Here is an 18452-nt window from a genome sequence, read left to right on the forward strand (position 1 = left end):
AATATCTCACTTTTGTATCAAAATATTGAAGTGCCCATCACTGTATTCTTAGGTGAACGAGTCAGAAGCTCGAGTGCACATCACTATGTTTTTCTCCTATTTCAATATAGATGTAATTTCAAAATAGTCAGACACATTATTGTTAGTTCTTTCTTGTGTAAAAGGGTCACAAATATATTAAGTTCTTTGTTGGAAAAAAAAAATGAGAAATATACCTCTGTAAATTAGATGTTCCCAACCTAATATGTGTTGCAATGCGCCTAAAGTGCCCATCACTATATACTTTACCCTACAAGTATATCTATCTCAGGAACCACTGATCCCAGCTGAATTAAATTTTTACCACATATACTACCAGTATGTGCCGGCATACAGACTTTTTTTGTGAATCTAGGTGAGAAAATAATACCTGTTAATTATTTTTTTATGTTCAGAAATTTAATTAAAAATGGTCATATAGAAAAAAAAATTGGTAAAATACTAATTTTTAAACTAATAAATTAAGAAAAAGTCGGTAGGTTAAGGAAGATCACAACTACAGGTGTGCAAATTTTTATAGATGTAGATTGAATAGTTTCTGAGATAAGTGTACCTGAAGTTGCTAAATTTAACATGGCGAGGATAGGGCTTACAACCTCCCCTTATACAGACGTGGACAAATTATTAGACTAAAACGTTTTCTTGGAAACATATATAATTCGTCATATCAACTATCAGTATAAATCACAGAGTCTCTGTTGTTGTAAATATGATTGTTTACATCTTCCGGTATATTTTTCCAATAGTTAAGTATATATTTTTTCTGGCTATGTTGGTATCACTGGTGTTTTAATTATATACTGCAGAAGACATTCTTCCATGGCCTGCAAGAAGACCGGACATGAACGAAATTTAAAATCCGTGATCTACACTGAAGAAGAAAGTGAACAAAAAGAGGCTTACAACAAAACATGGACTCATCTAAGCACTGTCTGACATCTGGCTAAATGATGCTGATATTCAAAGAAAGTGTCAAACTTTGATTTCCAGCATCCCTGACAAAATCAACGTGTTAATAAAGAATAAGGGGGTGTTCACAAAATATTAGTAACCTCAAGACTCAATTTTCTGTTCACTATAACTGTGCAAAATACATTTTTGTTAATTATTTCTACCGATAAATACAGCTTCGTTGCACACATAATTAATTTAGTCTAATAATTTGTCCACGTCTGTATTATAAGAAGTCTCTTTCGCCAAAGTTTACATTATTTTTTATTTTCTGCACATTGAATGGGTAAATTACTGGGAATTTTTTTATAACTTAATTTAATTTTATAATAAAAAAATTCTAGTAATTTACTGATTAATTTTATAGCAAAACCCTATATTAAGCTTTGACCCCATGTATGTAAGGATACATATACAGTAAGTGAACATCACTAAGAATAATATAAATCGTAGTGCAAGAGACTCTTTATATAAAGCGATTCAATATTTTAATAAAATGCAAACCACTTAACATAGATGGATGAAAGTCTGTACATTTGTCGCTATTAATTAGATATAGCAGTGATCAAAATTTGGTGAATCTAGCTTCATAAACTTGGTAGTTATTGATTTCATTATTGTGCACTCTTAAAATTAAGGAACTTGGAGAAATTTCAGTGTAGTGTCCCCGGAAGCCGGATAGTTTGCTCGAGAAATGCAGTTGGAAATGTTCAGATTTATTATTGTGTTATTTGCAACATTGTTGTTTTCATTTGTTAATCGTAATTTATTAAGTTCATGTTGCTGTAATATCTGTACATGTGATGTGTATGAAGGAGTGTGTTGAACACTTAAGTGTGTAATTATGGTATAATAATTATTACATTAAGTTTTTATACATTCATATGTTGATTGACAATGATATTCTAAAACATATTAAGATCCTTTGGAAGTTATTGCCCTTCTGATTAAAAATATCCTAGTTTTACTTTGAATACAGTAGCGAGCAAATTAATCCGAACAACGTAATTACTTATGCAAAAACACTCAAACGGGATAAAAAAAGGATCTAAGACATACCTCAGTAATCTATGTGTCCTCCCTTGTTCCTAATAACAGCTCCGAGACGATTTGGCATGGATTCCACTAATTTCCCACAAATATTCTTCATTTCTTCATCGCGAAACCATACACCAATGAGGGCAGAAATCATCTTCTCCTTTGTAGAACAATCCATTTTTTGCATTTTTCTTTTACAAATTGACCACAAGTTCTGAATGGGGTTGATGTCGGTTGAGTTGCCTGGCCAGGGGAGTACCTGAATATTCTTCTTGTTGAAGAATTCTGTAGTTTTTCGAGACGTATGGCATGGTGCCAGGTCTTGTTGGAACACACCTCTGCCATCCGGAAATGATTTTTGCAGCTGGGGTACGATTCTGGTTTCCAATAAGTGAATATATTTGTCAGAATTCATCATTCCCTTGATAGGTATTAATGCTTCAGGCCCTTCATATGTAAACCAAACCCAAAACATTACTTTGGGGGGGGGGTATTTGGGTGCTTGTTGGAGATGAGCTGCTGTTACTTTTTCTGATCCTTTCCGTACGTAAGAAACACGGTGGCCGTGGACCTCGAAATGAGACTCATCGGAAAAAAAGTACATTCTTCCAGTCATTCACTGTCCAGTGTTGATGTAATTTTGCCCAAATCAAGCGTTTTTTGCACATAACAGGGGTTAGCAGTTGCTTCTTAATAGGCTTACGAGCCCTTCGTCCAGCTTCCAAAAGCCTACGCCGCACTGTTGTGACGTGAATATTCGCCCCAGTGGTAGCCATTAACTCGCGGGTTAAGTCGACAGCAGTTAGTGTAGGATTTAATTTACTTTTCCTGACAATTAAACGATCATCTGCAGGTGAAGTCTTCCTTTTCCGGCCACAGTTTCCAATTTTCTGGGGTGTGATGGATCCAGTCTCCCTGTATAGTTTTATGATCGAATTAACAGTAGCCAAACCGATGTGACATTCTGCAGCAATTTGCCTCTGTGTCATAGAAGAATGCTCTGCTAATATTATAATTTTAGACCGTTTTCGTGGAGTTGTATCCATTTGTGAAGATGACAGAATGAACACAGGATTACAGTATTAAGTCTTCAACACAACTGAAATGCTTATAAGTACAAGACGACTGGCAAAATGTCACACATTATAAAAACAATAACGACAGACCTTCAACAATGGAATTACACGTACTACAGATGTCAATGAAAGCAGTATGAGCAGCTGTGATGCCAACAATGACAGAAAATGTAAAAATATGTCGTGTTCGGATTAATTTGCACGCTACTGTAATGCTATCCCAAGCGTTTTGAAAAGGAATAACAATGGCGCCCGGCTCGGTGATTGCGCTACTATGCTACTGATATCCAGGGACTTCGTTTTCCATCTAGGATATATAAAATATATAATAGTTGTGACGTGATGTGGCATTTTAGGCTTTGTTTTCAGAATCTATGCGTTAAAATGGATTAAGAACAGGTAATTTTTTCATGGAGATAAATTTCATATTGAGTAGTTCATTATTATTAAGGAATAATAGTTGACGGATAGTGACCTTATTGTTTTAACAGGTGAAATGTGGAAAGGAATGGAATTTAAAACACCTTACACCACAGCAGCATAAATTATGTTAAAAATGCAACACACCAACAAAAGACATATATAATTTATAAATCCATTATAAATGTTTAGAGTATTGGTTCACATTTATAGTGACTATTTTTAGTGCCTACTTGAAATGATTTAGCGCCTTTTTGTATGCTTATCTTTAACATTCCTCATGCCTGCACGTCCGACCTCTAGTGATAATAACGTTAGTGTTAAGATTTCATTTCGTGCTCTGACGACAACACCTCGAACAACTGGAATACATCTACGTGATGAATTGCGAAAGAGATCGTTTGACTCCTGGTGTCAGTTTCCTCATAAGGGGAAAGATGTAGTCATCTATGAAGAATATCCAAGAGCCAATTCATGGGTCAGCACCAAAAGGAATTTGTCGTCTTCGGAATATATTAATGCAATCAAGATGTCCTGCAACCTTACTGCAGTGCCCTCCGTTCCTGGCAGAGCTTTCAGCACGACCCGTTGCCGTCAACCTGGCTGCAACGAGACAGAAACTCTTGGCCACGTGTTGGGCTTTTGTCGGAAAGGAGAGTTATTGCGTAACAACAGGCATCATAGAGTCCGTGGAGCTATCGCCTGTCTTCTTCGGAACAAGGGTTGGGAAGTTCATGAAGAGGTCCACTGCATTTCTAAAGACGACTCTCACAGAAGAGCGGATATAATAGCAATAAACAGGCAACAACAAAAGGCTATTATCATAGATCCAACTATACGCATGGAGAGAGATCTAAACCAAGCTCATCAGGTTGATCAGGAAAAGAGGGCCATTTATGAACCTTGTATTGCCTACCTTAGTGCCAAGTATAACATCCCTCTCTTCAATTGATCAGTGACAGGTTTATTTTTTGGTGCTCGGAGTTCTTTACCAAAATTTACATATCATTTTTTAAAACAATTATCAATATCATCTTTTGAAATTCAAAAAATCATCTCGCAAATTCTCAAAGATTCCCTGCAGATTATGCAATTTCATTTATACCACTCAGAAGGCCTTAATTAAGGATATGCTAATTTTAAATATAATCTTTTTTTATCAGTATAATTTAGTCATCTTCTAAGATTTTATTTTATAATTGATAATCAATGCTGCTTAATTACTACACTTTATTTTTAAAACAATATTCATATTTAATTAATTGTATTTGTTTGCTATTCATTTCCGGATCCTCGTGGTCATCCTTAATTAAGGCCGGATGAGTTTCTCTCTCTCGCTCTCTCTCTCTCTCTCTCTATGTTTTTAATTAACACAATAGTGTTGAACCTCACACTGTAGCTCGAAGTTATTTGACAGAGCTAATACTAGTCAAGGCTGTATTGTAGTACTAGCCGTATTCGAGCGCTCCGCTGCACCCGTTAGAAATGAATATAAAGTAATTACATAATTAAAATAGGACATTTGATCCAGGGAACATTCGTGTTTGATAGAAGGATAAAGCGTTCAATGTTACTTAATTTAAATTGTATTTAAGTAATTAAAATGCGGTCATTTTGGTCCAGAGAGCAATCATTTGGTGCAATGACAATTCCTTTAACATGTTTCTTAATTGTTATTACGTGCAACCATAGTTTAATGAAGATTGACATATAATTTATTTTTAATGTGTATATTTTATATTACTTGCTATATGTTTCAGAAGTTACTGTAATAACATTGTAGAATTATGTCCATCTAGAGAAACTACACTTTCCAATGGTGAAATAATAATTAAACAATTAATTAGTTTCCGATATTACTTCATACAAACACAGAAACATTCTCTTAGGCTATGTTTAACAGCTTTCGATTGTTTTTGGCCAAGGCCCCTTATAGACTAAGTCATTTGTTTTATTTCAGTACAGCGCCTTAGATGGCGTTGTTATTGTAATTTTAAAACTCATTTGTCTCATTATATATCAGTCGTATCACAATTTTGTAGAATAAACCTTATCGGATATTGATTTCAAAGAAAATTTTGTTATGTAATATTTGTCATGAAAAACAATAATAAGCGAGATATTTCGATTTATTTAATTCAGGCCCCCTTATAACCCCCCTTTTAAATAAAGTATTATCAATGCTATATAGCCTAAAATCTAAGCTACAACGAACTTAATTTATATTCCAATTTTCACATAAATTGGTTCCGCCATTATCGCGTGAAAAGGTAACAAACATCCAGATAGACAGACAGACATACAAACAAATATTTGAAAAAAGGGATTTTCGGTTTCCTGATGGTTAATTATACAGGGACATCATTTTATTTTTTTAACAATTTAAATATTAACCTGGCCATATCTCTGGTTCAACGCCGTTTGCTACCCCCTTCCACGACTGAAGTTCGATGATACTGGCATAATACACAAACAAATCAGTTTACTAGGAATAGAAGGGAAGAAAAGTAGTTCATCCATTTACTTAAACTAGTAAATATCGCGCTTTTGAGTTTGATCATTTTCATTAGGTTTTTGTTTAATCAAAATACAGTACAGTATTAACAATGAGTGTTTTTACTCACGAACTGAGCTGTCCATGTGGACGTATTCATTATCCAGTGAACATTATACTGTCCACAGCACATTAGCGTACAATATACAGAATGAAGTGAAATTGAAAAATAATCATAATATGAATAATTAAACACATTTTTAAAGGGTTTATTCCGATACAGGCTTCAGTTCTAATGTGCATATTATCGCATTATAGACTTGTATCTAATCCCAATTACCAGTTTCGTCCTTCGTACTAGTAACTCATGTTGAAATAATTCTGTATCTATTAGATAAAAGATTGCCTAAATTCAATCTTCACTTCTGCCCGATCCGAAAAGATAAATTTACTGAAACATACTATATACTGTCCGTCCAAGAGGTTATGTCGTAGGGTCGTGGAAAGGCAGGAAATCACGTGAAAGTTAATTACTTAACGAGGCTCTTTTATATAAGTTATTTTAAACAGTTGTATAATATTACGTAGACGTCCAATTCCTAACAGAAATTAATGTTCTCAGAAAAGAGCTAAGACAGCCCAGCCACTAGCTGGCGAATGAAAGCTGGTGGGGGAAACCGGGATACGACGTAGGCAAATGGACGACAGTACCTGTGCCAAAGTGATTCAATATTGAAAGCTCTTTCGTCACTGGAAAACGAGAATATATTTTTGGAACGCACTGTTTACTATGACCGTAAGGCTTCTATGAGAGTATATGCGGTCTTGGATCTGTGTGGAAGACGGTTGAACTTCATTAGTAGAAGGGGTGGGAGTGAAGTACATTCAAAAAGTCAGGTACAATAAAAATTGAAGTAAAAATAAAATGATGTTACTGCACATGTTAACAACAATTATTTTTGGAAAATCGAAAATTACCAGAAACATTTTGGCTACAGATTTATTATTAGTATAGATTCAACATGATGGCGGTGACTTTAATATTGTGGTACCAAACAGGAACGACCATTCTGCTGACAAGGTTATAGTGGTTATTTTGCCGGTATTGGTAATGCTACAGGTGGTTAATATGACGTCTACGATGCGGTGGTAAGAATGGCAAGAGTATTGTATTGTATTTATTAACATTCAATGGTATTCATACATGCTTACAGCTAGAATATGGAACAAGTCAAAAAACTTAATACTATTATAAAGTCTTAATTTATAGTCACAGTCTACATGAAATATATACAGAAGAGGTTTACAATATAGTCTACTAGTACAACACAAAGTTTTAGTATCAATTTCATGAAGTGTTATTGAATGTCATGAAGTCACCTACAGAATAGAAGGCGTGAGAAATTAGGTACTTCTTTAATTTGGCCCTAAATAATTTTATGTTTTTAGTTTCATTTTTTATATCAGTAGGGAGGCTATTAAAAATTTTTACTGCTATATAGCGCATTCCTTTTTGATAGCATGATAGACTTGCCGATGGAGTAAGAAAGTCATTTTTTTGACGTGTATTTATGCCATGAACTGTTGAATTAGTTACAAAGTTTTCACGATTACATACGAGGAAGACTATTAATGAAAATATATACTGACAAGCCATGGGCATTATTTGTAGTTTTTTGAAAATAGTCCTACACGACTCCGTAGATTTGGCACCTACTATTATTCTAATTACTCTTTTTTGTAATAGAAATATATTGTTACTATCTGTGGAATTTCCCCAGAATATTATTCCAAAACTCATTACCGAGTGGAAGTATGCAAAGTATATTGTTTTAAGGTATTGTTATTTAGTATCTTTTGCATAGATCTAATAGCAAAACAAGCTGAATTTAGTTAGGGGATAATTTCTTTAATATGATTTTTCCAATTTAACATATTATCGATTTTTAAGCCAAGAAATTTGGTTTTCGTTGTTTCTAATAGGGATGTAATTATTAATTAGTGCGCTAGAAATTTGAGACGTTGAATTTGGACAGGATTTAAATTGAATAATGTCAGTTTTGCTACAATTTAATACTAATTTATTGACTGAGAACCAGTCACATATTTTGAAGAGAATTTCCTCTGTTGAAGATTGGAATGTGTTGGAGTTATTGGCTGTAATTACTATACTTGTGTCATCTGCAAATAATATGGGATGACCTACATCTTTTATTAGGGGGGCAAGATCATTTATAAACACTAGAAAAAGTAGGGGACCTAATATTGATCCTTGAGGAATTCCATTGTTAATAGTTCCCCATGCCGATGCAGATTTCATAGTTGTATTGATTTCAACTTACTTTAAAGTTTATGGTGATGTTGGTGTTGATCTATATGGCATTTACAGCGGTGATGATTATGTCATTGCTGACTGAGATCATGGAGAAATTATTATCTAGTAATAAACATGTAATTTCTGTTGTTACAGTTGTTGTTTTCCAATGCCAGAGCTAACACCTGAAGGGGACCGAGTTATTTTGATTAAATATCTAACAAAGGATACAACTAATTATGTGCATGACGATCTAGTTAGACTGTGTTTAATGGCAGCAGACGTCAGAATGTGCGAAGATTACTGCCGCAAAGATGTATATATACTTGATATGGAAAATTATACACTTGGACATGCTTGTAAAGTGAAGTTTACTAGTTTCAAGAAAGGCGAAGTCGGTCTGATGGTAAGATGCTTTTATCTTCTCAGCACTTAAATCTACAAACTGAGTTCAACCATATTTCTCATTCTCGACTACTGTTGGCAGGCAGGAAAGTAATTTTATCAACCGTAATCTCACTAGAGGTTTTCATTTACTCGTATTTAGAGTGGGATTTAATTGAGTATTACACGATTAGAAGAAAGTATATAAAGATTTAGAAGAAAAAGTATTATAATACAATAAAATACAGTATTAATTTATTGACATACTGAAATTCTATTTCGCTAATATTATCTTCACGTAGAAGTTTGAACGGAGTCGCCATTCTCAGTTGATTATCTATGCTGTAGAACAGGGATGGGCAACAAGAGCGGATTCTACTCTCTCACGGGGCGCCACATGACATCTCTTCAACCCATTTCTTCCCCGCCGAATACCGCGCAGCGTTGCTGCTGTGACGGATTAGTGTACACAACTGACGATCGCAAAGGGTGTTTTATAGTACCGTAAATAATTTGCAGTTTCAAATGTTAACAAAGAAAGAAACAAATGGTAGGGAGGTGATAAAAACAGGAGAAAGTACAATAAAAGCCCGATATAGCGCAGTCAGATTTGCCGCGAATTCGTATTTAACGCGGGGAAAGTAGATGTCCCCCAGTAAAAACATAAAATATACAATACATATACTGGAAATCAATCGTATAAAAAATTCAATGTACAAGATAACACTGTAAAGAGCGATTCTGCAGTATAACACGCTGCATTAACACATATATGCACAGCTCTTAGGGGACTATGACCTATTCTTCGGGGTTGTAAAACTGCATTCCAAGGGATTTCGAAAACACACCGGGAGATGATTTGTGCGTTAACATGTCATGGATGCTTTTATATTCCATTTTTCCCGAATCTTGTAAAGTAAATGTTATACTGTACCGAGTTTTAGACAGCTTTAGTCTAAGTCACATGTTCTGAGTGTTAAGTTGTCCAGTTTTGGTTTGTGTCGCATGTTCTGAGTGTTAAGTTGTTCAGTTTTGGTTTGTGTCGCATGTTCTGAGTGTTAAGTTGTTCAGGTTTGGTTTGTGTCACATGTTCTGAGTGTTAAGTTGTTCAGTTGTAGTCTGTCACATGTTCTGAGTGTTAAGTTGTTCAGTTTTAGTCTGTGTCACATGTTCTGAGTGTTAAGTTGTTCAGTTTTGGTCTGTGTCATATGTTCTGAGTGTTAAGTTGTTCAGATTTGGTCTGTGTCACATGTTCAGAGTGTTAAATTGTTCAGTTTTGGTCTGTGTCACATGTTCTGAGTGTTAAGTTGTTCAGTTTTGGTCTGTGTCACATGTTCTGAGTGTTAAGTGTTCAGTTTTGGTCTGTGTCACATGTTCTGAGTGTTAAGTTGTTCAGTTTTGGTCTGTGTCACATGTTCTGAGTGTTAAATTCTTCAGTTTTGGTCTGTGTCAAATGTTCTCAGTGTTAAGTTGTTCAGTTTTGGTCTGTGTCACATGTTCTGAGTGTTAATTTGCTCAGTTTTGGACAGTGTCACATGTTCTGAGTGTTAAGTTGTTCAGTTTTGGTTTGTGTCCCATGTTCTGAGTGTTAAGTTGTTCACTTTAGTTTGTGCCACATGTTCTGAGTGTTAAGTTGTTCAATTTTGGTTTGTGTCACATGTTCTGAGTGATGAGTTGTTTAGTTTTGGTTTGTGTCACATGTTCTGAGTGTTAAATTGTTCAGTTTTAGTTTGTGTCTCATGTTCTGAGTGTTAATTTGCTCAGTTTTGGACAGTGTCACATGTTCTGAGTGTTAAGTTGTTCAGTTTTGGTTTGTGTCACATGTTCTGAGTGTTAAGTTGTTCAGTTTTAGTCTGTGTCACATGTTCTGAGTGTTAACTTGTTCAGTTTTGGTTTGTGTCACATGTTCTGAGTGTTAAGATGTTCAGTTTTAGTCTGCCTCACATGTTCTGAGTGTTAAGTTGTTCAGTTGTAGTTTGTACCACATTTTCTGATTGTTAAGTTGTTCAGTTTTAGTTTGTGTCACATGTTCTGAGTATTGTTGAGTTTTAGTTTGTGTGACATGTTCTGAGTGTTAAGTTGTTCAGTTTTGGTCTGTGTCACATGTTCTGAGTGTTAAGTTGTTCAGTTTTGGTCTGTGTCACATGTTCTGAGTGTTAAGTTGTTCAGTTTTGGTCTGTGTCACATGTTCTGAGTGTTAAGTTGTTCAGTTTTGGTCTGTGTCACATGTTCTGAGTGTTAAGTTGTCCATTTGTGGTCTGTGTCACATTTTCTGAGTGTTAAACGTTAAGTGCAGTAATATCGCAAAAATAATTGACCGTGTAATAAGCAGAGAGAGAAAAAAAGGAACTTTTCGCGGGAATCGGCATTCTATAAGGTACAATTACAGTAGAAGGTGAAAATATAATTTTAATAGGGATGGAAATGGAGAAAATGACGATGAAGATGTCAGTGATGAGACTGATGTACAAGAGAAAGAAAATATTGCAAGTGTTACTGAAGTGATATCTCTTCCAAATAATTAAATGTTTCGATAGGAAAGGCAAAGTGAACCAATGTTCGTCTCCTCCATCTTGCTAAGACAAAACAATACGCGGACTGACTTTTTTAAGTCAATGTAAAATCAGGATAGTTTATAAACAGTGAAATGAACTATTGCTAAAAGAATACAATAACACGTTCTATGGAACTAGTGAGTGTCTGGTTTATATTACAGTACATATCACATTACTTAAATTCTTGTATAGAGTTATAGCGCATTAAATTTCCTTAACACATGGACTATAATTAGTTCCGATATATCGCGGTTCAACTATAGGCTCCATGAAATTAAAAATTCATTATTGTAGTATATTTATCTCAGACATTTAAGACGACGTGTTTCATCTATGAATCCTAAATTTTAATTTTTTAGTATGTGTACACTTGTTACCATTCGATTACTGTATTTTATTCTATATTTTAATTCTCATATTATCTGTTATAGATTTTCCATCTATTTATTAACTTATTCATTTATTTATTTATTTTTAGTCCATCAATTTGTTTCCTCATTTTCTATTATTATTATTATTATTATTATTATTATTATTATTATTATTATTATTATCATTACTTCAGTTAAATATCACACATTCCATATTACTTAGATATAAGGAAATATGTTGCAAATTATAAGATATCAGATACAGGGACATCATTGAATAATTTCGAGGGAAAAATTGTTCTGGAGCCGGGTATCGAACCCGGGACCTTTGGTTTGACGTAGCAACGCTCTACTACTGAGCTACCCGGGAACTCTAACCGACACCGATCCAATTTTTCCCTCTATATCCACAGACCTCAAAGTGGGTTGACAACAGTCAAGCAACCAACTTCCAGTGCACACTAACTCCGTGTGACTTAAATTGTGGTTTTCTGTTAACGAACAGTGACGTGTATTACGCAAATCAAGATTTCAGGTATAACTCGCTGTAAAGTTGATTTGAATAATTTCGATACCCGGCTACGGAACAATTTTTCCCTCGAAATTATTCAATGATGTCCCTGTATAATGTTTCAAAGTCTTACGTACGAAAGATTATAGGCTTCATGTTGACATATTTAACACTGTTCATGCATCATGTGATAGGATTTTAGTGTGACTGCTTTGTTCATTTTCAAGGAAGTTTAGGCTGTAACAAATTAATAAAGATACAGGCACAGTCTACTATATACAGTCACGAAGCTTGAATTTTGAGGGTGTTAGAAACAATAGACTGTGATGGTCTATCTTGCATTGCCTGTAAATAGGCGATACTAGCGATCCTAGTGGTGAGCAACTATCTAATGTTTGCATATTTACTACGTATTGAGCTTCACGACTGTATATACTAGACTGGGGATATAGTATGTAGCCGTATGAAGATGGGTTCATCTCTGTATGAATTGATTAGTTGAAGACCATTCCTGAAAGGTACAGTTACTAGTAGAGGGACCGCTTGCTTACTCAACAAATACAGTGACATCATTTTATTTTTACTAACATTTTTAATATTAACCTGGCTATACCTTTCTATTAACGATTGAAACAGGAAACACCGTTTGTTACCCCTTCCACAATTGGAGTTCGATGATACTGGCGTAAAATACAAATCACTTTACTAGCTATAGGAGAGAAGAAAAGTAGTTCATCCATATATGTAAACTAGGAAATATCTGATAATTTTCATTAGGTTTTTGTTTAATCAAAATACAGTACAGTATTAACACTTAGTGTTTTTATTCACGAATTGAGCTATCCATTCGCACGTATTCATTATGCAGTGTATATTGTACCGTTACAATTTTAAAATGGTGGCTATTCATTTCGAAACAGGCTTCAGTTCTAATGTGCATATTATCGCACTATAGACTATTGTACCTAATTCCAATTAACAGTTTCGTCCTTTGTACGAGTAACTTATGTTGAAATAATTCTGTACCTACTCTATAAAAGAGTACCTTACGTACTGTAAATTTAATCTTCACTTCTGCCCGACCCGCACAGATAAAATTACTCAGACATGCTATCTACTGTCCGTTCAAGTGGTTTTGTCGCAGGGTCGTAGAAAGGGGGGGGGGAATCACGTGACAGTTCATTACTTAACGAGGCCCTTTTATTTAAGTTATTTTAAACACTTGTATAATATTACGTAGACGTCCAATTCCTAACAGAAATTAATGTTTTCAGAAAAGAGCTAAGACAGCCCAGCTACTAGACTTAACAGAGGGGCGAGCAGAAGCAGGTGGGGGAAACCGGGATGCGACGTAGGTAAACGGACGATAGTACCTGTGCGAAAATATGATTCAATATTGAAAGCTCACTGGAAAACGCGAACATATTTCTGGAACGTACTATACTCACTAACTCAGTACCGCTAACGCGCCCTCGGCTCTGTGTCGTGAACGATTGGAAGTTTACTAGTAGAAGGGGTGGGAGTGAAGTACGTTCCAAAATTCAGGTACAATAAAAATTGAAGTATAAATAAAATGATGTCCCTGTACAAAGCGCTTCATTTAATAATGTGTGTGTGTGTTTTTTTTTTTCAGAAAGCTTTTAGTGCTCGATTAAAAGCTATTCACTTCATTAATGCGCCTTCATGTGCTGAAGTCCTCATAGCGATAATAAAATCTGTTTACAGCTCTAAACTCAGATTAAGGGTACGTATTTTCTCACTAAACGTGGATGTTATAATCACGATTCCTTAATAAATATATCGCCTAAGATCCAGTAAAAGCCAAATTTACATTAAATTACGAAACAATTAAGCATTATAATATTTAATCCTTGGAATGTACAGCAAAGTACTTCTTAAATCTCACTAATATTGGGAAACACTGATTGCTCTTTGTAAAATCCCATTAAGTACATAGTTTTCAGTCTGTCAAAATCAACATGTATTTTTATTAACAAATGATTATATGTAAATTAAATTTGAATCATAACCGTAATCTAAGGGAAACTCATCACAAGTAGAGATAGTTGGATTTAACAACTTATTACAAATTAAATTTACCATTTTATAGCACTTCTAATGTTATAATTTAGCATTCTGCAGCGTTGAGATGGTTTGATGTAGTGAACTGTTGTATTTTCTACATTTTTCAGTTTTAATCCTTGCAAATAGTAAGTAAGCAAAGAAATAGAACTGCAATCAATTTGTGAATATCAAGAAATATGTCCTAATGCATGAACCAGCTAACACAGTAAGATTGCGACTTCAACATACTCTTTTTTTCAACACAAAGTTTCGTTGCTTTGTTTTCTATGCCGCTCAACCACGCGTTATTCTTCTGTGGTTTCTAAATTGAAGTTTTCTTCCTCTCGTATGTGCTTACTACTCTTTTTTTTAAGTTTCTGTGATGTGTCTTTTTTTTTCAAACCATCATCTTATTACACAATTTTCGCGTCCAACTATTGCAATCACTAGCATACAAATGCATGAAAGACGGGAATCAAGTCGTATACTTAGGAATAAAAAGAGAGGTTACTTGAAGGAAAAACTGAATGAGGTAGAAACAAATAGTAAGAATAAAAACATTCGAGATTTATATAAGGGTATAAAGGAATTTAAGAACGGATATCAGCCAAGGGTAAACGTGATCAAGGATGAGAATGGTGACTTGCTTGCAGACTCTCCATCAATCCTAAACAGATGGAAAAACTATTTTGCGCAACTACTAAATGTACATAGGCCAAATAGAAATGATCGGGACGAAATTGAAATACAAACTGCTGAGCCATTTATACCCGAACCCACGCTTTCAGAAGTCGAAATTGCGATAGAAAATCTGAAAAAGTACAAGTCTCCAGGTATCGATCAAATTCCAGCAGAATTAATACCAGAGGGTGGGAGTGCATTATATAGCGAAATTTATAAACTTGTACTTGCTATTTGGGAAAAGGAAATTGTACCAGAACAATGGAAGGAGTCCATAATTGTACCTATTTTTAAAAAGGGCGACAAAACCAACTGTGGTAACTTTCGAGGAATATCACTTTTGTTGACGTCGTACAAAATTTTGTCCAATATTCTTTTGAGAAGATTAACTCCGTACGTAGATGAAATTATTGGGGATCAACAGTGCGGTTTTCGGCGTAATAGATCGACTATTGATCAGATTTTTTGTATTCGACAGATAATGGAGAAAAAATGGGAGTATAAGGGTACAGTACATCAGTTATTCATAGATTTCAAAAAGGCTTATGACTCGGTTAAGAGGGAAGTATTATATGATATTCTTATTGAATTTGGTATTCCCAAGAAACTAGTTCGATTAATTAAAATGTGTCTCAGTGAAACATACAGCAGAGTCCGTATAGGTCAGTTTCTATCTGATCCTTTTCCAATTCACTGCGGGCTAAAGCAGGGAGATGCACTATCACCTTTACTTTTTAACTTCGCTCTAGAATATGCCATTAGGAAAGTTCAGGATAAAAGGCAGGGTTTGGAATTGAACGGGTTACATCAGCTTCTTGTCTATGCAGATGACGTGAATATGTTAGGAGAAAATACACAAACGATTAGGGAAAACACGGAAATTTTGCTTGAAGCAAGTAGAGCGATCGGTTTGGAAGTAAATCCCGAAAAGACAAAGTAGGCTATATGATTATGTCTCGTGACCAGAATATTGTAAGAAATGGAAATATAAAAATTGGAGATTTATCCTTCGAAGAGGTGGAAAAATTCAAATATCTTGGAGCAACAGTAACAAATATAAATGACACTCGGGAGGAAATTAAACGCAGAATAAATATGGGAAATGCGTGTTATTATTCGGTTGAGAAGCTCTTATCATCCAGTCTGCTGTCCAAAAATCTGAAAGTAAGAATTTATAAAACAGTTATATTACCGGTTCTTCTGCATGGTTGTGAAACTTGGACTCTCACTCTGAGAGAGGACAATAGGTTCAGGGTGTTTGAGAATAAGGTGCTAAGGAAAATATTTGGGGCTAAGCGGGATGAAGTTACAGGAGAATGGAGAAAGTTACACAATGCAGAACTGCACGCATTGTATTCTTCACCTGACATAATTAGGAACATTAAATCCAGACGTTTGAGATGGGCAGGGCATGTAGCACGTATGGGCGAATCCAGAAATGCATTTAGAGTGTTAGTTGGGAGACCGGAGGGAAAAAGACCTTTAGGGAGGCCGAGACGTAGATGGGAGGATAATATTAAAATGGATTTGAGGGAGGTGGGGTATGATGATAGAGACTGGATTAATCTTGCACAGGATAGGGACCGATGGCGGGCTTATGTGAGGGCGGCAATGAACCTTCGGGTTCCTTAAAAGCCATTTGTATGTAAGTAAGCATACAAATGCTCACTTTTATAATCACCCACTTTTTCTTAGTGGAGTTTTTTTTTTTCCGATCCAGCTTCTAACACAATCACAATCATCCTCTATCATATAGAACTTGTTGGCAATGAACACTGAATCTAAAGGGAACGAATAGGCAGCCAATATGCTTTCGGGCACATTTTGCTTTTATCGTGATTTCGGAAATCTGCCATCTCTAATCATAGGTTAACTATAATCAGTGAATTAGAAATTAATTTTAAATAAGTGAGAAGGAATGGGAGATAACGAAGAGATTAATTACATACAGAGAATCTCTGCTTACAAAATTTTAAAGTAATTAATTGTTGCCTGAATGCTAGGCGGAAAAATTTAATACCACGCCAAACAATTAGTTGCATCCCGGAGTAAACTTTAGGATTTTCTAACAATATTTCCCTTTACGGTGAATTGTTATTAGTTGTTCGCCCAACCCCCAAGTTGGAGGACCACCCCTATTGAGTGTCCGCGACTGCTTATTCGATTACATTCGCAGCTACACTCTACATCTGGAAGTAGTTTCATCTATCTCGTCATCATGCCGTACAGGTAGTGGCTCATAATACATACACAGATTCTCCTTTTCCCTTAATTCAACAGACATTTCTGTACTCGTCATTGTGTATCTACTGTATAATATGCAAATCTTCATCACCAAACCACAAAGCAGAGATGTTTGTTCAGAGAGAGAAAGAGAGAGGAAGATATATATATATATATATATATAGAGAGAGAGAGAGAGAGAGAGAGAGAGAACTTAGCCAGACGAATAAGTTTTGTGGAGACCAAATAAAGGGACATCATTTTATTTTTACTATCATTTTTAATATTAACTTGCCTGTACCTCTGAATCAACGCCGTTTGCTACCCCCTTCTACGACTGGCGTTCCATGATACTGGCGTAATATACAAAGAAACCACTTTACTAGATATAGCAGGGAAGAAAAGTAGTTCATCCTTTTACGTAAACTAGGGAATATTTCGCTTTTGAGTTTGATCACTTTCATTAGGTTTTTGTTTAATCAAAATACAGTACAGTATTAACAATGAGAGTTTTTACTGACGAACTGAGCTGTCCATGTGGACGTATTCATTATGCAGTGTATATTATACTGCCTACAGCACATTAGCGTACATTATAGAGAATGAAATTAAATTGAAAAATAAACATAATATGGATATTTAAACACATTCTTGAAAATGGTGCTTGTTCATTTCGATACAGGCTTCAGTTCTAAAGTGCATATTACCGCACTATAGACTATTCATTGTACCTAATCCCAATTAACAGTTTCGTCCTTCGTTCTAGTAACTCGTGTTGAAATAATTCTGTACCTACTCTATAAAAGAGTACCTTACGTACTGTAAATTCAATCTTCACTTCTACCCGATCCGAAAAGATAAAATTACTCAGACATGCTATCTACTATCCGTCCAAGTGGTTATGTCATAGGGTCGTAGAAAGGGAGGAAATCACGTGACAGTTAATTACTTAAGGAGGCCCTTTTGTTTAAGTTATTTTAAACAGTTTCATAATATTCCTCGATTTGCGAACATTTTCGTGTCAACGCCTGTGGGGTAACAGTGAACGCGTCAGGCCGCGAAACCCGGTGGCTCGGGTTCGAATTCCACACGGGGCAAGTTACCTGGTTGAGGTTTTTCCGGGGTTTTCCCTAAACCCAATATGCGCAAATGCTGAGTAACTTTCGGTGCTGGACCCCGGACTCACTTCACCGGCATTATCGCCTTCATTTCATTCAGACGCTAAATAACCTAAAATAACCCTATAAAAAAATACATTTTCGTCAGTTCTGCTGGTGCAGGAATGCCCAGAAAGATTCTTACCACACAGAAATGAAGAGTCCACTGCAAGA

General features: G+C 35.3%; 1 protein-coding gene across 2 annotated transcripts in view; it reads left to right on the forward strand.

Annotated features, from left to right (window-relative positions):
* The window catches only part of LOC138711691 (alpha-tocopherol transfer protein-like), a 47063-nt gene that overhangs the window by 20345 nt on the left and 8266 nt on the right, over nt 1–18452 (forward strand). For both annotated transcript variants that reach the window (XM_069842821.1, XM_069842822.1), the window contains exons 4-5: nt 8489–8738; nt 13787–13897. In XM_069842821.1, the coding sequence (XP_069698922.1) occupies nt 8489–8738; nt 13787–13897 (361 nt within the window). The remainder of the gene's footprint in view (nt 1–8488; nt 8739–13786; nt 13898–18452) is intronic.

The sequence above is a fragment of the Periplaneta americana genome, chromosome 13, assembly GCF_040183065.1.
Source record: "Periplaneta americana isolate PAMFEO1 chromosome 13, P.americana_PAMFEO1_priV1, whole genome shotgun sequence".
NCBI classification, from domain to species: Eukaryota; Metazoa; Arthropoda; class Insecta; order Blattodea; family Blattidae; genus Periplaneta; species Periplaneta americana.